This window comes from Chelonia mydas, chromosome 19, assembly GCF_015237465.2.
Source record: "Chelonia mydas isolate rCheMyd1 chromosome 19, rCheMyd1.pri.v2, whole genome shotgun sequence".
Classification (NCBI taxonomy): domain Eukaryota; kingdom Metazoa; phylum Chordata; order Testudines; family Cheloniidae; genus Chelonia; species Chelonia mydas.
Genome location: NC_051259.2, coordinates 18,395,301 through 18,422,676, shown reverse-complemented (window position 1 = coordinate 18,422,676; position 27,376 = coordinate 18,395,301). Strand labels below are relative to the sequence as shown.

At 47.0% G+C, this 27,376-nt stretch overlaps 1 protein-coding gene and 1 non-coding gene across 4 annotated transcripts; both read right to left on the bottom strand.

Moving 5' to 3' along the window:
• Positions 1-263: 263 nt before the first annotated feature.
• PPP1R8 (protein phosphatase 1 regulatory subunit 8) lies at positions 264-26,745 on the bottom strand. Of its 3 annotated transcripts, XM_037881532.2 has the most exons (8): positions 26,537-26,565; positions 26,051-26,217; positions 20,036-20,096; positions 7,990-8,143; positions 7,009-7,229; positions 6,399-6,543; positions 5,313-5,377; positions 264-2,803 (listed from the first exon to the last, which is right to left on the bottom strand). In XM_037881532.2, the coding sequence occupies exons 2-8, from the start codon at positions 26,155-26,157 to the stop codon at positions 2,450-2,452; spliced, it is 1,107 nt and encodes a 368-aa protein (XP_037737460.2). In that variant the 5' UTR covers positions 26,158-26,217; positions 26,537-26,565; the 3' UTR covers positions 264-2,449. The 3 variants fall into 3 exon arrangements, with proteins under 3 accessions (XP_037737460.2, XP_037737461.1, XP_043388360.1); XM_037881533.2 differs by lacking the exon at positions 26,051-26,217 and having other exon boundaries at positions 26,537-26,745; XM_043532425.1 differs by lacking the exons at positions 20,036-20,096; positions 26,051-26,217; positions 26,537-26,565 and adding an exon at positions 16,875-16,973.
• On the bottom strand, positions 17,553-17,717 carry LOC114020906. The gene has a single exon (XR_003565632.1).
• Positions 26,746-27,376: the final 631 nt, after the last annotated feature.

Genomic DNA, 27,376 nt, shown 5'->3' with positions numbered 1-27,376 from the left:
ATTACTGTTTGAGAACACTCCATGACTGACCATTCTGTGCAACTGCGTGCAGGCCATGAGCACAAGGCATAGGAGGCAGGATGGGAACAGCAATCAGACTTACTCTTCTCTCAGGGTGGAGCACTAGCCAGTCCTGCTAAGCTTAGGGCCTCCAATGATAAGGGCATTTTGCAGTGACAAAGACCTTCAAGATGCCACATGCAATGCAAATGCCCAACTGCAGCAGGGCGCTAGGTTGGGAACGAACACACTAAACTCCACAATGGCAAAATCTGCATTTAATTTACAATGTAGTAAAGGTTACAGGTAAAAAGCTAAACAGAAAGTGTGAAAAGGCCTATTACACAAATGTACAAACTTCTGTACAAAGCCCATGGGTTTCATGCCATCCCCTCCTTCCTGGCCTGTAATAGCCACAGAGCTCTGAAATAACGAGAGCTTGTACAAACCCAACGAGGAGAAGAGCTTCAAGACAACAAGCAGGAAAGTTCCCCTTCCCCAGGGAGATCTTGCAAAGAGTCACTTGTAAAATAAAGTCTGTTCAACTTTTACTTGCCCCAACTGGTCACATCCTAAAGAGTTGCCTTCATAACACAGACTGGCAGGAAAGAGAAAAATCCTACAGCCTAGGAAGAAGTAGAACTAAAAATCTAGGTAGGAAGTCTGCAAGTGGACTTTGGAGGATTTGGAATAGGAACTAAGGAGGAACACAAGCCATTTAGCATGACAACCTAAAACATTGAAACACACCATCATACCATGGAGAAATGACACCAGAAAAAGCTCCAGCATCTAGTAGTTTGAGCCAGATATGGTGGAGAGGGGGAGGGAACCAGCCAGACCATAAGGGACTTCAACCAATCCTGGTTAGGGTAGTTACTATCTCATTTTTATACCACAAACATAATAGAATTTGTCATTCTACAGAAGCAAAAATTACACTGATTTTGGAACATCTGTTCAGAGCAGTTCAAGGGTGTATGGCCAGATCGGATATATTAAAGGGCACCATACCTCTGATGGCCACACTAGTTTGCCAGGTAATTCCTCACAATGCACTACTAATGACCTGCCAGGGATGTTACGTCAAATGTCAGTGCACATATTCTGGAGGAATTCCCAAAGATAATATGCTGACTAATTAGATGAACTGTTTTATCACACAATTTAAAGGCTCCTGAATAAGCCTAGGGCAAAGTATCGCTGCTTTCTCTGAAGCAAAATATTGAATGAACTTAAAATTTCAGTTTTAGAAACTAAAGATTGGGAATACTCCTGCAAATCTTTGTCAAATTTCTCATTTTGTTCAACTGAAAGAAAACAGAGGTCAAACCAGAATGCTGTGTACCCAAGCTTGGAAAAGTGCTTCTGTTTAGATGAGGCAGGATTTTACATTCCACTAAGAAACTACCATCATTTCAGGAATCTGCTGCTTGTCTTTAACCCCTGCCCTCAGCTGTTAGCAGGGGAAAAGGACAACATACAGAAGACTGCACACAGTTTTATTCTTTAATCATTAAAACCCATGTAGTTTGCATGTGACCAACTCATGGCTGCTGGCTGGCTAGCTGCTCCTAATCACAGACCTGACACCTTGTATGATCACAAATCTTAAGGCGCTATGTGTGTGTTTGTTTTTTCTTCAATAAAAGATATTTCATTTCAGCTGAAAGATTAAAAACCATATTTAAAAAACCCCAAGTATCCTTATCTGTGTCCTTTGTAACACCTCAAATATCAGAGCAGAGGGTTTTTAAGAAAAGAAGAGTTCACACTAACCATTTCTTTGCTGTTTGCCTTTTGTGTTTAACAGAGGGTGATGAGTAGAAATCGACTAGTCAGTTTCACTTTTATTTCTTGTCCATTTCACCTCCAGCTTCTCAAGAGCTACCCAAATGCTGCAGTGTTTTAGGTTGCAAGTACAAGGGAATGTTTACAGCCAAACTAAAAGCCTTTATGTGATTTTGTAACAGTAAAACAATAAAAGCCATTCCATGTATATTACATTTTGTAATGTTTTAAAGTTACACACAAAAGCCCGATTTAGTACTGAATTTAGGCCTGCGCCGGCACACTTACTCTTAAGGTAGGGCGTACTGCCCTGAGCAGTCTAGCTGGAGCAAGGTTACTCATAGTAGTAAGCACTACACCTAGTTGATGTGTTTGCAGGATCAGGCCATAAATTTGGGGGTTGAATTACTTGACAGTGTCCCTTTAACTTATGGAGAGTAATGGCTAAGGGAAAAGGCTGCTGGCCTTTGGATTCAAAAGGAGGTGGGAGATGTGTTTTATACAGACATATAAAAATGTTTTGAAGACAGATCTTTGAGGGACATTTCACTCTTCCAATCTTGATATTACATGTGGTTAGGACACAAACTTTAAAAGACGATACTGCACGGGAACAGTTTCTCAAGTTCATCGCTCCCACCCCCAAACAAAGCCCATCTCAGATCAGTAGAGAAGGGGTGGGCTTCTTGCCTGGCCAGGCCTCCTTTGCATATTTCTTCTTCTTCGGTTCATTCACAGCTTCAGGATTAAAGACGGCTGGGTTGGGAGCAGGGTTCATGCTAACTGTCGATGGCACAACGGGAGTCAAGTCCACCTCTGGGGCAAGATTGGGGTAGGGCATTGGCAGGCCCCCAATGAGTGCTGTCCCATGAATACCATGCGATTGGGAACCTGCCTCATTGTGAGTGGGAGGCAGGCCACCATACAATCCTCCGCCGTAGGGGAAGTTCTGCATGCGCCGGGTTACAGACTCGTCCATGCTCAGCGAGCCTGGGTTTTCCATCCGTTTCTTCTGCAATTGGAGGGAAGAGGGAACTGTTTAGTGAACGGTTCACAGCATGGGGGACCAGAAGAAGCAGCCACTTTAACTGGATCCCATCTAATTCTTTCACCTTCTCCTCACACACCACCACCAGTCACCATGCACAGCTTTGTCCTATATGAAGGCGTTACACAGACACGGACAGGTTATCCTCTTCCCCATCACCCCAGCTGGCTTTCCTTTGGGGCTGCCATTGAAGTCACTCCCAATGCTCTCACTGATGCAGAGTGCAGGACAGACTGAGGGCATGTCTACATGACAAACTTAGGTCGACTTAAGTTAAGTGGAGACGCAGTCACTGCACTAATTAATTACTGTGGTTTTTCATGTCCACCACTCCCCTCCTTCTGTCGGTGGAGCACGTCCTCTCCAGGAGTGCTGGCACTGACTAAACAGGGGCAGCGAGGGGGGGCTGAGAGCACAGGCTCTCAGTTCTTGGTAGAGCTCCCCGCTGGGAGCCTAGAGGGCAGCCTGTCCTCAGAGCAGAGACTGCCTCCACCTGCCCTGGGGTGGGGTTCACCGCAGGGAACCTTCCAGCCTTTTTGTCAATTTCACAGCTCCAGCATCAACAAGAAATTGACAAGAATGACAGCCAACAGCCGATGTAAGTAATGCTGTGTCTACATCAGAGGTGGGCAAACTGTGGTCCGAGGGCCACATCTGGCCCGTGGGACCCTCCTGCCTGGCCCCTGAGCTCCCGGCCAGGGAGGCTAGACCCCGGCCCCTCCCCCACTCTTCCCCCGCCACCACAGGCGGCGCAGCTTGTGCCCGCCCACCTCCCAGGCTTTCCAATAAGCCTGTCCTGCCGCTCTGAGCGGCCTGGTAAGGGGGCGGGGGGAAGGTTGGTTAAAGGCAGGAGGTCCCGTGGGGCAGTCAGGGGGCGGAGGCTCGGGGAGGGGGCGGTCAGGAGACAGGGAGCGGTGGGGGGGGGCGTTGAATAGGGGGAGCAGTTAGGGACGGGGGTTCCAGGAGGGGGCAAGCAGGGGACAAAGAGCAGGGGGAGTTGGATAGGTCGGGGCTTCTGAGGGGGTCAGTCGGGGCAGGAAGGGGTGGATGGGGGCAAAGGCCAGGCTGTTTGGGGAGGCACAGCCTTCCTTACCTGGCCCTCTATACCGTTTCATAACTCCGACGTGGCCCTTGGGCCAAAAAAAGTTTGCCCACCCCGGGCTACATGGACACTATTGCCCTCACTACACTGATGCCTCTTGTGGAGGTGGAGTTAATATGTTGGTGTAGTAAGGCACCTACATCACCGGGAGCAAGGCTGTAGTGTCCACGCTGACATAGTTAGGTTGACATAAACTGCCTTACATCAACCTAACTCTGTAGACCAGTCCTGGGTGTTGAAAGCATCAGGTAGGGTTTAGTTTATGGAATAGACTAAGCTTCCCATCTTTGCCTCCTGAGCTTGCTTGCCCAATCTGCCTGCGTCCAAACGGCATGGCTGAGTGGGTGTCTGAAGGGTATTTATTTACCTGGATACAAAACGACAAACAGGGCCATCTCTGGATTATGACTGGCAGATTTTATGTCTTGCTTTCGATCGCCCAGGTCTTTTTCCAGAACAGTTATAATTAATTTAGAACGTAAGTGATCTTAGAGTAACTCAAAGTATTCCTTCCCATGCGCGTTACTTTGTACTTGTCAATTGCAGATTTCATCTGCAATCACATTGTTAGGCTATTCTGAAGTTCCTCAGTTTTCTTTAGTCCTGAGTATCCTACACAACGGTGCCATCTGCAGACTTGCCCACTTCTTTGTTCCCTGCCTTCCCACAGAAAAAGTGAATGTACCAAACCTCACCAGTCCTAATATGGGACCTTCTCTGACACCCACGTTAACCTTTTCTCATGTAGAAAACAGACCATTGATTCCTACTTGGTGTTTTCTGCCCCTTAGCCAGCTTCTAATCCGCTGGCGGGCCGCGAGACAGTGTTTACATTGACCATCCGCAGGCATGGCCGCGCGCAGCTTGCTGTTTCTGGCCAATGGGAGCTGTGGGAAGCAGCGGCCAACACGTCCCTGTGGTCCGTGCCACTTCCCGCAGCTCCCATTGGTTGGGAATGGAGAACTGTGGCCACTGGGAGCTATGGGCGGCCGTGCCTGAGAATGGTCAGTGTAAACACTGTCTTGCAGCCTGCCAGCTAATTACCCTGATGGGCCACAGGTTGCCCACCATTGCTCTAATCCATACAGTACTTTGTCTCTCACCCCATAACTTCTTAAAACCAAAAGACTACAGCCAATTGATTTTTAGAAAAGCATTTTGGGACATTTCTATTGATCTTCAATTTTGAAAATGCTGCCTAAATTATGAACCTGAACAGACCTGCCAGTTTCCCTTTAATCCATCTGAACACAAAAAGAAAACACTGACAATTCCCGCACCCTAATGCATAGTATTTAAGACAATAATTCACGCTACAGATTACAAATTACAGATGAAGAGTTTTGGTTAGATTTGGAAGTTAGTTTGTACCTTAACTGGGACCACTGCTGTCTGTACCATGTTTCTGAAACGCCCAACTGAAGGGTCCACGTCCTCTGTAAGCATGAGAAGGATTATGCTTTTAGTACAATGGCTACAAGAGAGGATGTACACTGCAGTGTGCCCACGGCATGCAAGCGCATCTCTGCATGGAAGTATCGTATGCACCCTCCCTTCAGAAAGCTGCAGTTCAGAAGCTGTGTGCACACGGGAGAGAAATTAGGATCCTTCAGACTGCTGGGGCCATCTAGTGGCAGTGGGCTCCCAATCTATTTAGGCTGGGAAGAGCTGGAAGAACTGTTGACGCTTGGGGATGGGGATGGGGATGTTGATATTCTGTAGGTTACAGTTGTTCCAATGGTTAATTTACCTTACCCACCTTCCTTCCAGACACACTTTGTCAAACTTCCAGACAAACAAATTCAAATTGGAAATAAGGAACCTGAACAACTCATGTTGGCTGATGCGTGAAGTGGGATGTAAAAGGTTAAATGGTTTAAGCATTAGGCTTACCATTAACCCCGTCCCCCCCACAGCTGCCCATGCAGATTAGCAGGGGAAATTTGAGCTGTGGATCCAAACTCAGGTCTGCCATCCCGGCAACTACAAGTGCTCAAAGCATCTAGGGCTAGATTTTCAGAAACACTCAGCTCCCATTTAGACACCAAAGTAGGAGAGCTCAGCATGTATGGTGTTGAGCTGTTGAAAAACTGGTGCAACTGTGAGTTCGGAGCTCTCGGAAGTCTGGCCTCTACCGCCTCAGGGGCTTCGCCTGGGTGCGCAGCAAGCGGCCTAGGAGCTGTAGGGGTTGAGGGACCTCATGTGCCTCTCGGAAGACAGCAACAGTACTGTTTAGCTGGAAGGTGCCTCGGAGGGCGCATAACACCGACGTGGAGAAATGTGGGCACTTCTCTGAAGGGCCAGTCCTCTTGGAGTCTCCAACTCAGATTTCTGTGTTTTCCAACTGACTGGCCGGCCGGCCGGCCACGGGCGGGATCTCCAAATATGGGATATTAGTACGCAGGCTCTCAGAGGGTTGGAGGCGAGGAGATGGAGGGGCAAGATACACATGCTCACCTGGATTAATGATCTCGTCATCGTCGCTGAACGTCACTCTGGAGTTCTTCCGTTTTCTCTTTGGTCTCTGAATATCCAAGTTCCCTTCCTCTATGGTGAGCGTGGAGATTCTCTTGTTGTGGGCTGTGTTAAACTCTGTCAGGTTCTAAGGACACAATCAGGGAGGAAATGGTCAGTGCAGCTATAACGCACAAAGCTGCCGGCTGAGAGTTAACAGCAGAGCACAGCACATGGCTTAGCCCCAGCCTTAAACCTCAAGGAAAGAATGGGGCAGAAGTGCCAGCTGCACTGGTCTGTGTCCCTCCTGGCCTGCCCTCCACTAGCAGGTAATGGGGCTACAGCAGGCATGGCTTGTGAATCAGCAGCAGGGCTGGGGAACTGCCAGTGACCTGGTGTGGGTTTGGCTGGAGTGGTAGAACATGGGCTGTTATATAAGAGGTGCTGGAAAGAAGCATGAAAGCAAGCCTATCCTAATGGCATGAGATGGCTTGTGAGTGCCTGCCAGCAGCAGACACCCCTAAAACCATCTACAGCGCCAGGGAAATGAGCACCCCAAGCCGATGGTGGGGAGTGCTATCCAGTAAGAGGTACAATGCTTCATGGTGCTCACATCAAGCTCGGTCTCCTCCTCTGGCAGGCCCAGCAAGCCCTTGAGCTCCTCATCATCACCACCCATTTTCTCATCTCCTTTAACTGCGGACGGCAGTGTCTGCGGCTTCTCTCGTAGAGTGTATGCCCGTGTAGAGGCACCAAATGAAACCGTGGAGTCAATGGGAATCTGTTGGGGTTTGTGAGGTTCCAAACGAATATGACCCAAGAACGTGCCATGTGCTGAGGAGAATATCAGAATGAAAAAAAAAAAACAGACGGTCATTGGGGAACTGGAACACTGCCAAAACCCACGCGTGGATGGCTGGATATATACATGTCACTGCAGTAACGCTATCACCCTAACATCCCATGCAGGGGTCAACGCTCCCCATATAACTAACAGAAATGACAAGCACACTTTGGTTTCAGGCTTCCTCTAATATTTCTAGCCACCCCCTGCTTGTATCCATCTGCATGGAACAGGCTGGAGTTCCCTTGAGTACCAGATCCTGAGAAAGTGCCCTACACAATGGAGATGTAGCTTTCTAACCAGAAGTAGTCAAAAAAGATTATAGTTTTGAAGGGAAGGCCAAGTCCCTCTGGAACCTCACTGCCATGCCACCAATCTGATCCGCTCGAGAGCCTGGAAATACCATCACCAATCGCTGAATGAGGGAGGGACACTGAGTGACACAAGGAATCCCTCTAGCCCCAGCTTGTGTCAACTTCAGAATGAGCGTTAGTTCATATCCCAGATGGCCATCGTTTCCCCACATGGCAAAGTGTGACTGGAAAGGAATATAGCTCTGGGGATGTTCAAGAGGGTTTGAGCATTGGGATGTAGTGCACTGGAAGTGTTACAAGGCCTCAGTCAATAAGAAGCTAACACAAACTCAATCCTCATGCATCAAAATGTTCTTTCAAACATCTTCAAAATCCAACCAGTCGAACTATCAAATCACCCTACACCCGCGCCCTGGTTAAATGCCAAGTTACTTACTGCTGTTAAGGTCTATGAGAAAAACCCTCTTAAGATGTTTGTGATACACCAAGGCAGCATGGACCCGAGAGCAGGACTGGTGATCGATGGTAAAATCGCACAGATCAGGGTTTCTCCCAAATAGATAATATTTCTTCTCATCAATGATCAGTTTCTGAGGTAGAATATTAAATAAATAGCAGCGTTACCTTATCAGATTTATACAAACTTCCAGATCTTCCTAAAAACATGGACTCTACAACAGAGGTGGGCAAACTACAGCTTGCGGGACCGTCCTGCCCAGCCCCTGAGCTCCCGGCCAGGTAGGCTCGCCCCCGGCCCCTCCCCTGCTGTCCCCCTCCCCTGCAGCGCACCGCGTTGCCAGCGCTCTGGCCCGATGCTCCTGCCAGGCAGCGTGGATGGTGTGGCTGGCTCCAGCCCGGTGGCGAGCTCCTGCTGCTCTGAGCAGCATGGTAAGGGTGCGGGGAGGGTTGGGTAAGGGACAGGGGGTCTCAGGAGCAGTCAGGGGACAGTTGGATAGGCGTGGGAGTCCTAGGGGGGCTGTCAGGGAGTGGGAGCAGTCAGAGAACAGAGAGCGGGGGGGGGGAGGGGGAGGAGTTGGATAGGGGTCGGGGCATTCAGGGGATGGGGGGGTTGGATAGGGGATGGAGTCCCGGGAGGCAGTTAGGGGTGGGGAATCCCAGGAGGGGGCAGTCAGGGGATAAGGAGCAGGGGGGGTTGGATGGGTCAGGGGTTCTGAGGGGGGCAGGAAGTGGGAGGGGGCGGGGGCCAGGCTGTTTGGGGAGGCACAGCCTTCCCTACCCAGCCCTCCATACAGTTTTGCAATGCCGATGTGGCCCTCAGGCCAAAAAGTTTGCCCACCTCTGCTCTAGAACATGAAGCAAACAGATCAAAACCCAACACAATCACACAAATCTTTAGCAAATTAGTAGAGAAAGGAAAGCCTATGCACGACATAGGAAGCGACACATGGTCTCAGCATATTAAAACCTGTTGGATAACATTTCAATGTTGTCTTGACCCACTCAAAGGAAATTCAAAGGAAGCTCTGCCTTATAGAATCAGAGCAACTGGAGATTGAAGAGACCAACTGGGTCCTATCCAGTCCACCTCCCTGAGGCCAGTGCAAAACACAGCTTTGGAAGGGATAAAACACTTCTTATACCTCAGGGCTTAAACCAATCTAACTATTAGGTATTAGGATGAGGCCGGGGGGAAGAGATTATGCCACATGTGCCTACCGTGGGGTTTCTCACACCTTCCTGTGACGTATATGGTACTGGGCACTGTCAGAGACGTACCTTGGGTTCAGTGCAGAATGGCAAGTCCTCTGTTCCTATGCATGCATTGTGAAGAGAGTGGTCACTTTGGATGGGCTATTACCAGCAGGAGAGTGAGTTTGTGTGTGGGGGGGTGGAGGGTGAGAAAACCTGATTTTGTGCTGGAAATAGCCCAACCTGATGATCACTTTAGATAAGCTATTACCAGCAGGAGAGTGGGGTGGGAGGAGGTATTGTTTCATGGTCTCTGTGTGTATATAATGTCTTCTGCAGTTTCCACAGTATGCATCCGATGAAGTGAGCTGTAGCTCACGAAAGCTCATGCTCAAATAAATTGGTTAGTCTCTAAGGTGCCACAAGCACTCCTTTTCTTTTTGCGAATACAGACTAACACGGCTGTTACTCTGAAACCCGTACCTACATTGTGTTCTCCAGAGCTTTGTTTGGCCTGGTTGGTTTCTCCAGTGTGTTTTCACCCACAGCCAAATCCACCTATCAGCCCATTTCTTCTGTTAGACATCTTAGCTTTTCCTTCTTACTCCGGCTCTCCATACTTATTGTATAAACAAAGTATTTTGTTTTAACTGGATTAAGGTTGGGCATGCATGACATCCACTCAATGTAAACCCTAAAAAAGCAAGGTACCAAGCTATGAGACACTATGGTCTAATGCCAATAGAGCAGAGGTGGGCAAACTATAGCCCGTGGGACCCTCCTGCCTGGCCCCTGAGCTCCTGGCCTGGGAGGCTCGCCCCCAACCCCTGCCCCGCTGCTCCCCCTCCCCCACAGCCTCAGCGCGCCATGCTGCTGGTGTAGTGTATTAAACTGCTCTGCGTAGGAATGTGCTACGGCAGCAGTTACGGAGAGCAATTTACTCCACTACACCGGCACAACGCTCTGGGTGGTGCGGCTGTAGCGCCGCCAGCCACCGGTGCTCTGTGCTGCACGGTAAGGGGGCAGAGAGCGGGGGGGTTGGATAGAGGGCAGGGGAGTTTGGGGTGGTGGTCGGGGGTTGAATGGGGTGGTGGGGTGGGCAGGCAGGAGTCCTGCCCTCTCCCCTCTCCCCCCCCCCCATCAGGGAACAGGGGGAGTTGGATGGGGCAGGGGTCCTGCCCTCTCCCCTCTCCCCCGCCCCCCCATCAGGGAACAGGGGGAGTTGGATGGGGCAGGGGTCCTGCCCTCTCCCCTCTCCCCCGCCCCCCCATCAGGGAACAGGGGGAGTTGGATGGGGCAGGGGTCCTGCCCTCTCCCCTCTCCCCCTCCCCCCCATCAGGGAACAGGGGGAGTTGGATGGGGCAGGGGTCCTGCCCTCTCCCCTCTCCCCCGCCCCCCCCATCAGGGAACAGGGGGAGTTGGATGGGGCAGGGGTCCTGCCCTCTCCCCTCTCCCCCGCCCCCCCATCAGGGAACAGGGGGAGTTGGATGGGGCAGGGGTCCTGCCCTCTCCCCTCTCCCCCGCCCCCCCATCAGGGAACAGGGGGAGTTGGATGGGGCAGGGGTCCTGCCCTCTCCCCTCTCCCCCGCCCCCCCATCAGGGAACAGGGGGAGTTGGATGGGGCAGGGGTCCTGCCCTCTCCCCTCTCCCCCTCCCCCCCATCAGGGAACAGGGGGAGTTGGATGGGGCAGGGGTCCTGCCCTCTCCCCTCTCCCCCTCCCCCCCATCAGGGAACAGGGGGAGTTGGATGGGGCAGGGGTCCTGCCCTCTCCCCTCTCCCCCTCCCCCCCATCAGGGAACAGGGGGAGTTGGATGGGGCAGGGGTCCCAGGAGGGTGGGGGGTAGATAGGGGGCAGGGGCAGCCTGGCACAGCCTCCCCTAACCAGCCCTCTATACAATTTCCAAAACCCGATGTAGCCCTCAGGCCTAAACGTTTGCCCGCGCCTGCAACAGAGTGTATTTCCATTGACAAGTGACATATCCCCGAAAGGAACTTCCTTCTGCCTGCAGATAGTAAGGAAACACTAGCCGCCACCACATTAACCTTCCTCATGGCATAACAAATTAGAACTTAATTAGAACTGCAGCAACATCAGCTGATATTCAGGGTTGACGCATGCATTGGTTAGGTGTGTGCTGTGCCTTATGGGGGAAGTAATTTAGATGATTAAGGGTCTGGATGGATTAAGATTTAAACTACAGTGACTCAAAAAGTCCCCATGCCCTTCTAAGTCATGGAACTTAGAAACCTCCAACTCAAACACTGGAAGACCAAGAAATGCTCACTTAAGGTGCTGCTGCACACCATACAACTCTGCCTCTGTGTGGACGCATATAGGAACATCACAGCACCCTGGCCAACAAAAGCTGACATTTTCCCGTGTGCCCATAGCACCACGCTAGGGTTCCTATTCATACAGTCTGATGGAATGGGCAGTGGGCTGCATGGCAACATCACAGTTAATACGAATTCATAATTATTTTAAAAAACGTTTTTAACTTAAGTTAAATAAAATTAAGCAGTACTTTTGTTGCAAAGTCTAAAATAACCTGGTCAAACTAAATTGGTGGAAGTCACTGTCCAAGCACATGGAACCAGAATTTGCTGAAGTGTTGAACAAGTTTTTGATGGCAGTAGCCTCTTCTGTAGGTTCAAAGATATTTTCTTCAGTTGAGTTTATTCAACTAGTTCAGTTCAATAAGTTCATTCAAAGTTAAGAAACCAACTGGGAGTTGAAAAAGCAGGAAAGCTTGGTTTCCCCTTCCAATCTATGAATAAAAACTAGGTTTAAGAGGATGAGATCTACTAATTCTAAAGTAATGAAGGGACATGGAGTATTGTAAGCAAGACACGAGAAGTAATTCTTCTGCTCTGCACTGATTAGGCCTCAACTGGAGTATTGTGTCCAGTTCCGAGTGCCATATTTCAGGAAAGATGCGGACAAATTGGAGAAAGTCCAGAGAAGAGCAACAAAAATGATTAAAGGTCTAGACAACATGACCTATGAGGGAAGATTGAAAAAATTGGGTTTAGTCTGGAGAAGAGAAGACTGAGAGGAGACAACAGTTTTCAAGTACATAAAAGTTTGTTACAAGGAGGGAGAAAAATTGTTCTTAACCTCTGAAGATAGGACAAGAAGCAATGGGCTTAAATTGCAGCAAGGGCGGTTTAGGTTGGACATTAGGAAAAACGTCCTAACTGTCAGGGTGGTTAAGCACTGGAATAAATTGCCTACGGACTTTGTGGAACCTCCATCATTGGGGATTTTTAAGGACAGCTTGGACAAAAACCTGTCAGGGATGGTCTAAATAACATTTAGTCCTGCCTTGAGTGCAGGGGACAGGACTAGATGACCTCTCGCGGTCCCTTCCACTTCTAGGATTCTATGGTGACCAGAAACAATTAGTTCCATTCAATAACTACAGATAATACTTCCTTTGTTTAATAAATCAGTTTTATTTGCAAAGCATGTTTTGATAAATGTTCTGATAAGAAAAAAATTTATGTAACCAGAACATTTAAGGTAGTTTTACTGAGCTAATAAAAATACTTTAAAATGCTGTGTGTGTGTATTTTAATTGAATTTTCATCCAAATACAGCTTAATGCAAATTGCAAGTTAATTAATCTAGTAAAGAAAGTATCATTCACCATTTTCTAACAATATAAAATGTGAAAATTAAGAATCTGAATACATTTAAATTAAGTTACATAATTTCTTAAATGAGCATGTACAGATATAATTTATCCTCCTGGTCAGCAAAAAGAACCACCAAATTTAGCATAAAGGCTATATTTAGTAGCAAATCAACACATTTTAGTGGTTACCAACCAATGAGAATCATCCCTTCATTAGCAAAAATTAAAAAGTACAAAGGTAAAACACGATTCAAGTCAAGGTTTCCTGCTTGTTGATTTAAAGTCACTTTGACTTAATCTACCCTGATCAGCACTGATGTGGGGAGATGTGCTGCTGATTGGTGGTGCTCACACTGACTTGCCTTTTCTCCTTACTGCCACCTGCACAACCACAATTAGAGATGCTAACAATACATTAAAGATCTCTTTTGATTGTTGTTCTGCAATTTAGCCAAATATTCCCCACCTCCCAAAGAATGTTACAAGGAGTAATGTCCCAAAGAGGGGCTGCATTAAGGTTGTATTGTGTGTGAAGCAGCAGCTCAACTTGGGAGACTGTAACTCAGCAGTTCCTCGTTTCCAAGTGCTTGAGGCTGGGGTTCTGAAGTCCCATGTGGCCGAAGAGCACAGAGACCTAAAGGCCCTGTGCAGCAGCAGAATCCTCAAAGTTTCTTGAAAATGAATGCAGCTCTTCAAATCACTCAACTTAATCCCTCCAGCTCCTCATCATTTAAGTTGCTCTTCCTGCTCTTTTGTTTGTTAATCTTTCTCGTAATGTGGATGCCTAGAACGGATCTCAATATTCCATATGCAATCTTCTCAGGCCTATAGTTGGAGGGCCTGGGGAAGGCAGACAACTTCTGTGACTAAGCACCAAGTCACATGGTGAGGGACAGAGCCAGGAACAGGCATCTTGACATCTATTCCTGTGCCTCATCAACAGATACAAAATTGCACTGGGCTCATTTTCTTTGCAAACTTGCCTAATTAGCTGTCCACTATCACCTTTAGTCTCTTTCAGCATTACTGATATTCCAGTTTTTATTCTGTTTCAGATTAAATTTCCCCCTTATGGATTAACTCACCTTTTCCAAACTGAACCTCGTTTTGTTTTCTGCTTTTGTTTTTAAGCGCTCTACCCCATTTGTATTACGTATTTCTCTGCTCACATGGCATTTGCGGCTTCTCACAATTTAGCATTCACTAATGAATGTTTAGCAAATTTCATGTGTTTCTTCTCTTTTCTAGATCATTACCCAAAGACGACAAGGCACAATAGCAGCCTTCAACTACCTGAAAGGGGGTTCCAAAGAGGATGGAGCTCGGCTGTTCTCAGTGGTGGCAGATGACAGAACAAGAAGCAATGGTCTCAAGTTGCAGAGGGGGAGGTCTAGGTTGGATATTAGGAAACACTATTTCACTAGGAGGGTGGTGAAGCACTGGAATGGGATGCCTAAGGAGGTAGTGGAATCTCCATCTTTAGAGGTTTTTAAGGTCCGGCTTGACAAAGCCTCGGTTGGGATGATTTAGTTGGTGTTGGTCCTGCTTTGAGCAAGGGATTGGACTAGATGACCTCCTGAGGTCTCTTCCAACCCTAATATTCTATGATAAGTCCTCTGCCAACTCTGCATGTTACCATTTATCATCATCCCTTACCATCAGGCCTGCAGCCAGTTTTCAATCTACACGATAGTGTTCATATCAGAGTCAATTTGAACAAATTTTCGGAGCATAATTTCACGAGACATCATCAAATGCTTTTGCCAAAACCCAGAACATATCACAACTTCTGCATTCTATTCGCCCACCAATTGTGCCATCTGGACCTGTCGATTGGTGTATGTTCACATTGTTCGTATATTCCCTTACCTGCTCTTTGTGAACAGCAATTTGTACAAGGTCTTCCCTTATTTCCAAGTTAACCAAAACATAAAAGTTTGGACAAGACAGTTTTAGAAGAAAATGGCTCTCTTAGCCACCTCTGAAGCATTATTTGGTGTTTTTCTCCTCCACCACATGCACTTCTAAGAAGAGCTCTTCCCATTCATATTAGCCTCTCTGGATAGTATCTTTTTGCTGCCCTTCTCTTTTTCCTGCAAGTCTTAATGGATTCTGGTTTGTTTGGTTACATCAGTGTTTCATAGAGGTTTTTTCTCAAGACCTCATTTTATCTGAGCATTTCTTTGCAAAGCCATATTGTCTGCTTCTTGTTCTTTTAATTCTGAGGTCAGCTGCACTTTAATCATGGCAGGTTTTAGGATTCCCCAAATTTTTCCACCCCAATGGATTTATTGCTTCTTCCAAAAGTGTCTTACTCACTAGATTCAGTTCCCCAGGTGGTTTTCCTGAATTCAATACCTTTGTGGAGCTGCATTCTGTGATCCCATTTCTTATTATGGAGAGTCAAGGAGCTGGTGCTTCCTTGTACTAAGTTTCCCTTTTATTCTCACATTCTCAACCAACTCCCTCTTACTGGGAGAGCAGAACCAGACATGGGTATTTAAATCCCTATGAGCACCGTATCCTGTGGCTTCAAGTACTGTGGAAAAATTCCTAGGTCAGTTCTTATTCTTACTTCTAGTCCGAAGGGGCTGGAGAAGAGTCGATGCAATTTCTCATTTACACCAGTACTAAGTGTAAAATGTTGCCATTCGGACTTGGCAGTATTTGACACTCACTTTGCATAGGTGTAATGACTTCACAAGGCAGTGGCAAATCAATAACAATGAACACTAATTTTACAGCCTTTATCTGACCATGATGAAGGCTTGGTCTACACTAGGAAGTTAGGTCGGTATAACTACGTTGCTCATGGGTTAAGAAAATCCACCCCCTTAGCAATGCAGTTAAACTAACTTAAGTCCCCTACCCCCTGGTGTAGACTGCACTAGGTCAAGGGGACAATTCACCTGTCAACCTAGCTACTGCCTCTTGGGGAAGTGGATTACCTACACTGACAGGAAAACCCCTTGTGACAGACCCCAGGGTATACTCTGGACTGTTGAACAGTGGTGTCCCCTTAACTCTATAGACTAGGGTGCCTTTTATAGTACTCTGCTCTCATCTCCAGGTTGTAGCTCCGCTCCTTTTCCTTCTCCTCAGCCTCTTTGGCTTTCAGCTCCATGGTTCTCATGCAGCTCTGTGGCTCGCCTGTGAGCCTCAGCTTCCAGTTGCCTCAGGGCTCCTTTATGGGCTTCTCCTAAAGCAGCAGCAGCTACTGCTGCTTCTCTCTCTCTCAGCTCTAATGCCTTCATTTTCAGTTTAATCTCTGCGTTAACCAATGCTTGCGTTCATTTGCTCTCCTTCAACTTGGCCATATCCATCTTTGTAGCTGCTGTACCTTTGCTCATTTTTTATGCTTTTCTGTTCCTATTTCCCTTTCCCGAAATAAGCAAACAGAAAACAAAACTGTAACCCTTCGACTGTTTTCAGCCACCACGCTTGAATTTCACTTAAAATTGCTACACCAGTGCTTGAAGTGCAAACTTCACTCAGAACGACAAGCTGTGCATATACCCTGCTCCTCGCTGCACCACTGTGACATTCCCCAGGGTACGATCTGGACTGTTGAACAGCGGTGTCCCCTGAACTCTCTAGCCTGGGGTGCCTTTTACACTGCTTTACTGCCAGAGCAGCTACTCCTGGTCTGCTTGTGAAGCCTTCAGTATGTAAATTCACTCCCAGTTAAATACACAAGTACTCTGACCAGTCACTCATAAATTACATATAGGGCAACACCCGCCACTTCTTAGTCTCGGTCTTGTTCCCCGAGAAATGTGTGTCTTGTACTGTCCAGCACACTGCTGAACAATGCAAGCTCATAGAAAGTTAGTCATTTCAGCAAAGGAAAATGATAATGCACCAAACTTGTTATCCCAAATGGAGTTTCTCCACACACTGGTTAAAATGAAACAATCACACACTGGTTAAAATGAAACAAACTTATTAACTATAGAAAGATTTTAAGTGATAATGCATAAAAAGGTCAGTACTGGTTACAAAAGAAAATAAACACGGAAGCTACTTCCTAACCTTTAACTATCGAATAGCGTCTAAAGCAAGAGACTCTTTCACCACAAGTTGTCATAGTTCACAGTCTGGATTTTCTTTCAGCCAGGGACCACTCTGTCAGTTCAGAGTCAGGTGTCCGTTGATGTGATGAGCAGAGAGATAGGAGGAGAGGCGAGTTGGAGGTTTCTCTCTCTCATACCAGCCTCCCCTCTGTGAGGATCCCCCTCCCCCCATTGGGGTGCACATCCACCATGTGACTATGTGAGGGCTGAAATGTTCCTGAGATGCAATGTAAGTTTCATATTCACACCTTCCCCCTGCAGGAGAATGGTTGCTTAAGCAAGTGATAGGTATCAGTAAAGTCAAGGGGGCTGTCTGGGGGTGCCAGTGTGTCTTTGTCTCTGAAAAATGGTTTGTGAGTGTTACCCAGACTTAAAATATTTCACTAATAACCATACAGTAGAATATCAACTTCAGAGTTTTCTACTCATATTTCAATGGGATAATAATGTTCAGCAGATTAAGTTCTCAAATGATACCTCAAGGCAAATTTTGTACAAAGTATATCATAATCTTGTAAAAGTGGTGACCATAATAGCATAGACGGTCACACCCCTCCTGCTGGCGTAGGTAGAATCTTCACCGAAGCGCTACAGTGGTGCCACTGCAGTATTTTATGTGTAGACAAGCTTAAAACTCATCTGTGCCTCTGAGTTATAACCCAGCGTGATCCTCTACATGCTGAGCTTAATACTTCATGGCTTGTTTTAATATTGCACTTCTCAGACCCAGCAATCACAAGTTGTATCTCAGATCTCTACATGAGAGCTGGGATACAGATAGCTCGGTTAGTATCAAGTGCTTAGTAAATCTGTAAAGATTGAAGTGTTCTATAACCTAGCCACTAACTACAGAAAAACATGCAGAGCTTTCTGACTAGTCTAAACAGCTGAACCTTAAAAAGGACAGTTAACTTAAGGTCATGTGTCGGGAACAAACATTTCTTCACCTTTACCAACAATACTAGATTAGAAAAAGTGAACATTTTTGAAATCCACTTTGCCTGCCACTATCTTTGCTCTTTTTACAGCCCTATGAAGTTGACCAATGAAAATCAGTGAAGTCAACTGCATTTTCAGGTTCTTGATGTCACAACATGTCCAGCCTTTACTCATGGTACAGCCAGATGTTTTACATACCCGCGAGTGTTGGAATATAGGCCCTGCAGGACGATTGAAAGATGAAGATTTTTCACCTTGAAGTTGCTGGCTGTGATATATGGCTTATGGCAGAAGGGCAGGATAAGCGATTACAAGACAAGAAAGAATCGGAGCAGGGATGCCAAGGCATCCGAGTAGCACTTCAGAAGAATCCCGGTGAAGGAATCACTTAAGGTGTTAAATATCTGCTATTTGACTATGGTCGCGCTCTGCACTATACAACACATACAAGACATAATCCCTGTCCCAAGGATCTTACATTCTATACAGACAAACAATATACTGCAGACAATACTAGGTGATAAGAGATACATCAACAAAGTGCTTAAAATAAGCCTGAAGACTTACTAGGTTCTTTCACCACGCCACCCCCAAATTGGGTTGGTTATGTTGTACAGTAGAAAAAAATTGTGAATTATAACTGGACTGTGGCTTGGGAAGAATACAATTAAATAAGTTCCAGAACATGCATCGTTAAAAGGGAAGAGAGGGTATTTTTGGTACCATAACCAAAATATGGACCAGCAGATCAAATACAATCTCCTGTGAGTCAGGGGCAATTTTCCCTTGCTGGCCAAAGATCCTGCAACATCGTATACTGCAAACCAGTGAACAATGACCCCCAGCTCCTCTGGTTCTCTTCACCAGACCTCAGATTTTTAATGCTCCAATTTCTTGCTTAGCAGCATTATTTTGGCTCCCCCTACTTTGTAACCTTTGGCTCCCTGAATGGTTTTGTTCCCACTGCTGAACTCTAGGCAAGAGAGAAGCATTACTTTTATTGTAAAAATATTACAACGTAAACTATAGTAACAAACCCCTGCAATAAGGAGCTCAGAATCAGTCTAATACTACTTACTTTGCATTAAACATTTGGGCTCCCCAGGCATTAGTTAAATGAGCTTCTGCTTACAAAACCAGGCTCCTGGAGCACTTCTGACAAGGACTGCTGGTCAGAATCCAAGACTAGCTATACTAAAACCTTCAATAGCATATGTACTTTTAGGGGATAAGCAGACAACTCTGACCCAACATTTAAGTTTAGTAAAATAAGGCTTTGCACAAAGTAACAGTTTTGGAAATACTTGCATTTATTTTTTTAAATTGTAGATGAACAGTGTTTTGTTTGGGATTTACCCACATTCTAGAAAGATGAATGCAGACTCACCAGATGCAGAGAAGTGCTGTTAGGATGATGAGAGGAAGGGAGAACCTCTCTTATGAGGGGAGACAAACAAGCCAAGTTCCTTTAAGTCTAGCAAAATGAAGGCTTAGACGGAATAAGGTTGCCTCTAAATACATTGGAGGGAAGGGGTAAACACAAGGGATGGAGAAGAGCTCTTGAAGCTAAAGGACAATTCTGGCACAAATGGGGATAAACTGGCCATGAATAAATTTAGGCTGGAAATTAGAAGACGGTTTCTAACCATCAAAGGAGTCAGGTTCTTGAACAGCCTTTCAATACGAGTAGTGGGGGCAAAACACCTAACCAGTTTTAAGATGGAGCGGGCAACGTTTATTTACATGGACTATATAAATGGCTACCTCTGAGAGCAAGAGACTAGACTTGCTGACCTGGAAGGTCCCTTCCAGTCCTATGTTCCTAAACCCAATCACCATGCCACCATGTCGCTGACAGATGCACAGCACAGCTTCCTGACTGGGACCCAGTGCATGTATACAAAGGGGACTTTGCACTTCATCAAAATCAGTTACAAACATTAAGGGTTGTGGTGAAAGGCTGGGGGCTGGATCACTGTTAATAAAAAAAAGGAAAGCGCATGTCGGGGAAGAAAGGGTCACTTTGGGGCGCACAAAGAGAGGGAAGGGTCACTTCGAGGTACAAATGGAGGGGGAAGACTGGGAAATGAAGCAATGGAATTCAATTCCCCATCAACAGATGGGTTAAATCCCATCTCCTTCTGCATGCATCTAAAACGCTTACTACATCTATTTTCATACCTCAATTAGTTTGTCTCCTTTGACTACATCCAGATGCAAGCCAGGGGGAGGTTTTCCTGCCCTGGAAAATAAGGAGAGAAATAAATATTGATGTGTAGTATTGTTAACATTGTACCATCGTTCTATCAATCCCAAACAAATCCAAACTGAAGCAGGTTTACTGTGAAAAATAATAGTCCCACAAGTGTCCTGTATGTGAAGTCCTAGATTCGTTTTGCTTACAGATAAAAATAGATCTCTCTACTTACCGAGTTATTCAGTTGCCACAGCACACTAAGGTTAGATGGGCTTGAAACACTCACCAGAAACCTGCTAGCCATCAAAGGAAACCAACCAACAAGAGAGATACAAAGATGAGCGGGGTAGTGTTGCCATTAACAACTTCCTTGGATAATGCCAGGTGAGAAACGCAGCCAGCTCCCAGCTTCTGGAACTGGAGAGGGGCTGGGGTTCCTAACAAAGGCTGTCCCTGCACCCTGCTTGGGGACTTCCATCTTTTATATTAACTTCTAGCTAATAGATATCTGAAATCTGAAGCCCCCTGCCTATCCCTTCAGCTGCTAGAAGCAAGACAGTGGTTTCCCCATCCCTGCATTTTAAAACCTCCTGATTGTTGGGGAAACAGTGAGGACACATCTCTAGTACTTGTCCATCTCCAGTACTCTACTCCTCCTCCACTAGGAATATCTCCATTGCTTGCCTCTGGTGCTGTTCAGACGTTCTACACACCTCCATGATTCTCAGCTACATGCTGCCCACCAATTTCTGAACAGCTGGAGTGTAAGAGACCAGAGTCTCTGCTACTGTTGGGAAGCTCTGTACAAGAGCAGTGACACTGGAGCATTGGGAAAGAAATTTGTAATTGGAGTTCTCCTCATGGATTACCTGCAGAGGTCAACGTTTTGGGGTTGTGCTTCAGAACCCTCTGGAAAACAGTGTGTTGGGGGCTGTGCATGTGCCTTTCCAGATCTAAAACATTTGAAAGAAGGACACAAGAAATCACAGCCCTTATCCCTCATTTCCTTTCCTCCAAAATTTAGCAGAAAATCTTTGTATCAAAGACCTCTGTTTGTATACAGTCTGATCAGCCACTACCGTAGCCTCCTAAAGACTCACTTCTGCTGTTATGCCTACAAAACACTGGCTGCTGCTCATAGCTAGGCAAATGAGAAGCTTTGATTGTCTTTTTCTACTCCTTCCTTCTCCTACTCTTTGCTCTTACTAATGTTACGCTTCCTGCCATTCCCCATCCTCTTTCTACCTGTAAGGGGGAAAAAACAAACAAACAAAAAAAAACAACCCCCCACTTACACACGAAAACACATAGCTAACAAAATGGTGCCAATTCATTGCACGTTGTATTTCCCTCCTCTGCCCTTTGTACCTGAGGCTTTGTCCACACTCCACTTTCTTCATTAAAAATGATGTCGCTCAGGGATGTGAAAAAAAACATGGAAGTTTTAATGACAAAAAGCGCTGGTGTGGACAGCCCTTTGTTGGCAGGAACTGCTCTCCCGTCGATGAAGTTACTGCCCCTTGTGGAGGGTGGTTTTATTTTGTCACCAGGAGAGCTCTCTCCCGGCAACAAAGAGCGGCTACACTGCTTACCTTAAACGGCGCAGCTGCAATGGCACAGCCACGCCGTTGTAAGGTGTGCAGTGTAGACTTAGCCTTAGATTCTAAGCCCTTCCGTACAGGAACCTTTTCCTACCTATGTTTGTGTAACGCCCAGCACAATGAGACCCTATTCCTAGCTGGGGCCTTCTGGCACCACCAGAATAAAGGCGTTTATCTTTAACAAGAACTTGTGGAAACCTTACAATTCTAGTAGAATCTGACACTCACTGGAAAAGACTAGATCAGAACTCAGTATCTCAATCGAGGCTGCCAAGTTCAGGTTCCTAAGGAGACAAGGTGGGTGATGTAATATCTTTTATTGGACTAACTTCTGCTGGTGAGAGAGACAAGCTTTTGAGCCCCAAAAGCTCTTCTTGAGGTCTGGGAAAGCCCCAGTGTCACAGCTAAATGCAAGATGGAACAGGTGGAAAGAGGGGGTTAGTGGGTTATGAAATTAAACTAACTTAATAACTGGTAGACACTAAAAATCATGGTCTGAACAGAGACATTGGATTTATGGTTTCTTTCAACAATCTAACCCACTACCCCCTTTTTGTTTTAAAGATTGCAGAGGTGTTAATGGGCCACTCTACCTTGAATGGTCCCTCACAATATGTTTAGTATAAGTAGCACAATCTGTTCCACCTTGCATTTAGCTGTGACTCTGAGTACCTTTCCCAGACTTAAAGAAGAGCTCAGTGTGGCTCAAAAGCTTGTCTGTCTCACAAACAGAAGCTGGTCCAATTAACACTGCATGTTCAGGTTCTGTCAGTCTCGATAGGGAATTCGGCCTGTTTCTGGTAAGACACGAGATCTGGAAGAGGTGGAATAGAACCAGAGACTTCAGTTAAGCCCAGAATCTGAGTACCCGCAACGGATGTGCCCTAGTTCAAACTACCAAGACCACGTGCTCTTTGCTGTCACGCCTTCCTGACGACACCTGAGATCAGAGGTACGAAAAAGAAAAAACAAGGAAATTCCCGGCTGCAATCTACCAAGGTACATCTGTGGGCAAGTCTACGTTACAAAATTAAGTCGACTTAAGTTAGTTAATGTACAGCCACTGCAGTGATTAAACCGGTTTGCATGTCCGCACAAAGCTCCTTCTGTTGGCGGGGTGTGTCACCATCAGGAGTGCTTGCACTGATTTAACTGTGAGTGTGGGAAACTGCCAGCCCAAGCCCCAGGGTGGTGGGGCTCTCGCCGTCAACCACCTGGGGCTCACAGCCAGAACAGTCTGAGTAAGCAACGCCGGGTCTACACTGACATTGTGTTCACCTAACTACATCGACCTAAGCACTACACCTCTCGTGCAGGTGGGGTCATTAAGTCGGTGTAGCGGGTGACTTACATCAGCAGGAGCAACGTTGTAGTGTAGACACTTAGAGTTAGATCGACATAAAGCAGCTTACATCGATGTAACTCTGTAGCGTCGGCCAAGCCTGTCAGGCCATTTCTCATTTTTGCCTTTAGCAAAGAAGTCTAGCTGGAGCATGCCACCTCTTTTAATGATCAAGATCTTTCAGAGACCATTTATGAAGTGAGCTGTGGCTCACGAAAGCTTATGCTCAAATAAATTGGTTAGTCTCTAAGGTGCCACAAGTACTCCTTTTCTTTTTGCGAATACAGACTAACACCGCTGTTACTCTGAAACCTGTCATATTTAAAAAAGTATTTTTAAAATGTGTTAGCTGTTCAAGATGTGGGCTGGACAAGTTTTATTTTAATGTGTTAACTTCAAATCAGGCCACTTATTTGGGTCTCTAAATGTAGATTTAGGAGCCTAAATTTAGCCACCCCTTTCATAAAATTTTGGCCTACATTACTATATAGATCCCAGTGCCTGGCTTGTAGGGCATGGTGGAATTTCCTGAACTCTGAAGGCATTCATCCTCTCCAGATAACACTGTGACATCTCCACCAGTGAAAGCTTGACCTTGGCTCAAAGATACTTGTGAAGTGCAATTTGTATCTTTAAATGCTCCAGTTTACATCAAATTTCCTAGCAGTGCCTTGAGGCCCCAACTACTTGCTTCTCCAGACTTGCTTGCTGAAACCAACTATTCCCTTGCCAACTGCCTTCTGATGAACCAAGTTTCAAGTTTTGTATCACACACACATTATATTTCATACACAGATAACTGAGGTTCACCCTGCAGGATAAACACAACTCAGGGGTTACCTGAAACTTTTGGATAGTGAAGGATTCAAATAACCAGGAGTTCAGGAACACTGTACAGCTGAAGGCTGTTCCTGCAAATCCTCTCAAGCCAACTGGAGGACAGTTTGCCATGTTTCCTCTGTATACATATGATTTACATACCCAGCTTTTATAAACCCACCACTGTGCTTATGTCAAGACCTTGTGGTCCATGTTTCAGTCCAGAAGAAATTAAAACTAAGTTTATGACCAAGAATTTATAAACAAACAGGTGCCAGCATAGTTTATAACAAAGCTTTTAAACAAAGCATGAAATTCTAAATCTTTACTGCAGACTAGTACTTCAAGATCAGAAGAAATAAAAAAAAGTCCACCTGCAAGCAGGACTCCTCCCCACAACTGGTTAAAGCACAAACACCAATGGTGGAGTGTGCCTGACACTCTGTAATACAAAGACCCCATTCTGAGGTACTTATAACATGGCCAAACTTTAAACACTGGGGCTGAAATTTTACATTCTGGGTGCCTGCCACATGCTGAATTTTTTTTGAAAGTGTTAGTAAAAAGCTGTTTTCAAGAGAAAAGTTAGGCAAACCAACATTTTCCTGGTGCTAAAATATTCTTTCAGTGATTTAACTGAAGTTTTATTACCTGCATGCTTTGGAGGAGGAACTTGAAATGTGGCAGGGACATTGCTCGTGTGTCAGAGATGCAGCTTTTGCTGTTCTAGTGTAAATCTAGCAAATTTGGATGAGTTAAAAGCCTCTGAAAAATTGCAGTTCGCACATGCTTCTGGAGAGGTTTGTTAAAAGCCAGCAGCATTCTTCTCTGAAGATTCTGTCTGCACCAAGTATGCTCCATCCCCACACAGTTTCTGTGTGGTGTGGTAACTGGACTGAGCATGCTCAATACCAGAACTAAGGAAGGCGTTTCCTACAATTGCTTCTCCCACCCACTGCAGGCTTCTAAGACCAGATTTCACAGTCCGTAATGCGTTTTTCATGACCATGAATTTGGTAGGGCCCTACACATGATAGATGGTGCTCAGAAAATGAGTCAGGGTTCTGCAGTGAATGTGCGTGGCCTGTAGGACCCCTACCTTGTTTATTGCAAATGGGAAGGTGTGTCGCAAAAGAGGCACGGGATTGAAGGAAGAGAAAGGATGGTCTCCTGGTTAAGACAGTTGAATGACACCCTGGAGAACTGGATTCTATACTCATCTGTGCCACAGAGTCCCTATGTGACGCTTGGCAAGTCACTTAAACAAAACTTTTCATAAGTGATCACTAATTGGGTTTTTTCATTTTCTGGGTGCTGACTTGAGACATTTGGGGCCAGATTTGCAGAAGCGCTGAGCATTCACGACTGCAAGTGAAGTCAATGATCGCTCTCTGCTTTGAGCATATGACGTGCTATAAATATGCTAAGTACACTGAAACATCAGGCCCAAACCATCTGAATTTAGGCATCCATGATTAGCTGATACTTAACAATTTTGGCCTTAATCTCCCTGTACAACACCCCTATTTTATAGGTGGAAAACTAACACCATCTTGCCTCACAGGAGCACTCCTTAATGGTTGTGAATCTCTCAGATATTATGACAATGAAAACGCTAGAAGAGCCCATAAGTAAATTAGTAGTTTTGTATTAAGTGTAAGGTTTACATGGTGTGCAGTAAATAAAGCATGGGATGATACAAAGGGATGAGAAGGATAAAAAGCAATATTGAACAGACACACATTCGGTGAGCACTATCCACTGAATACAGCTGGCATCTTGTGGAAGAAATAATAGGTGATCATGCCAGCAGAGACTTGATCACATGCATACAAACAAGGGTCGGAATTAGGCTACAACTGGCATTTCCTGATTTTTGAGTGCTTGACTTTGCCACTTCAATGTTTTTACCATAGTTTTCTCCTAGGCAATTTAAAGTTTTACTGAGCACAGTACTCGAATGTATTGAAGAGAACAGTCCTGCACTGTGCAAGGATGATGGTGTGGATGACCAAATAGGCCTTTGCTATCTTTAGCTCCAAAAAGAACAAGACCTACCAAGTCCATAATGCTTTCACATTCCACCTGTGCATTCCCTCTGACAGTCTCCCCCTCAGCAACACGAAAAAAATCACGGCCACTTCCAAGTTAACAGGCGTCTCACACTGTGCATGCCAAGGCCTTTGCTTGCTCTGTCCCAACTCCCTGTTTTGCTAAGGTCTTGGGGAAACACTTACCGAGCAAACACATAACGCCGCTTCTGAAACACGCCTGTTATTTCAGCCGCTACGTTCAGTAGGAACCAGAACTCACGCCTGAAGCTGCGCTGAGAGACACTCGCCATCCGCACAGGGGCGGGCAGGTGAGCAGCGGCCCGCCGCGCCTGCTTCGCCGGGCACCCGCCCTACACACCCGTGGGGGAGGGGGGGCGTTTATTAATGTTGCGGGTAAGGAAACTGAGGCACGGGGAAGGAAAGCGCTTTGTCCCAAGCCGCAGCAGGCGGCGGGGGCAGGCCCGGGCAGAGCCCAGCAGCCCGGCCGCAGCTCGGAGCGACCGGACGGCGGCACGCACCGAGGACAGACCCCCACACCAAGGCTGGCACCTTGGCCGGCAACCTGCTGAACGGGAGGCTCCGCCGCGCCGCGGCCAAGCCCCCAGCCCCGGAGCACGGGGCCGGGCCCGCCCCGCCGCCCGCGTCCCCCCCGGGCCCCGCCGCGCTCACCAGCTCGGGCAGTCGAACAGCGAAAGACCGCCACAAGAATTCGCGTTCGCCGCCATCTTGGATATACCCCATTCAAGCGGGCCCGGGGCAGGCTGGGAATCAGGAGGACCGGCCTGGAGGCTATCCCGGCATACATCGCGCGCCGCTCCCGTCACAGTGAGAGCGAGTGTCCGGGGCGGGAGGGGGTGAGGGGGGCGGAGTGTCAGGGGAGGGGGCGGTGGAGTGTCTGGGCCCGGACTTAGGGGCGGGAGGGGGCGGAGCGTCGCGGGAGGGGGCGGAGTGTCCGGGCCCGGGCTGGGGGGGGTGGAGTGGCGGGGGCGAGGGGGCGGAGTGTCCGGACAGGGGGCGGGGTGGCGGGGCTCGGCCTGGGGGGGGAGGGGCGGAGTGTCGGGGGAGGGGGCGTGGGGGGGCGGAGTGTCCGGGCCCGGGCTGGGCCGTAACTGAAACACCCCCCTCATTAAAGCCAAAATGGAAATAGCTTAGAGACAAAAATAAATAGTGACTGGCGCACTTGTTTCCTTTTCCTTCGGGGGTGGGGCCTGCTGTGTTTTAATTAAGGTTATTTAAATACAAGTTCCTTGTACGAGCGCTCTGCGGGAAGCCGGAGGACGCGGTTGCGGGCGAGTGTTAAAAGGGCACCAGGGCTGCTAGGTCCCAGTAACTCTCCGGAGAAAGGAGCTCGCCCGCTGTGGGTCCTCCAACGTGGATTAGAAAGGGGAGAGGAGTAGATAAGGGATTTTCAGATTTTTATCCTCCCCTTTGAAGGTACCTGGGCTGTAGCATGGTACAGGGAGGCTAACAGCTCCGGCAGGAGCAGGAGGGTTTTCTCCACTCCCGGGA

Excerpts from the sequence above, each read along its gene's own strand:
- PPP1R8 (XM_037881532.2), bottom strand. The coding sequence starts at position 26,157 with ATGGCGAGTGTCTCTCAGCGCAGCTTCAGGCGTGAGTTCTGGTTCCTA. Across the intron at positions 7,230-7,989 it reads TCTCATAGACCTTAACAGCA|CACATGGCACGTTCTTGGGT; the intron begins GTAAGTAACTTG and ends TATTCTCCTCAG. Across the intron at positions 6,544-7,008 it reads AGGAGGAGACCGAGCTTGAT|AACCTGACAGAGTTTAACAC; the intron begins GTGAGCACCATG and ends TTGTGTCCTTAG.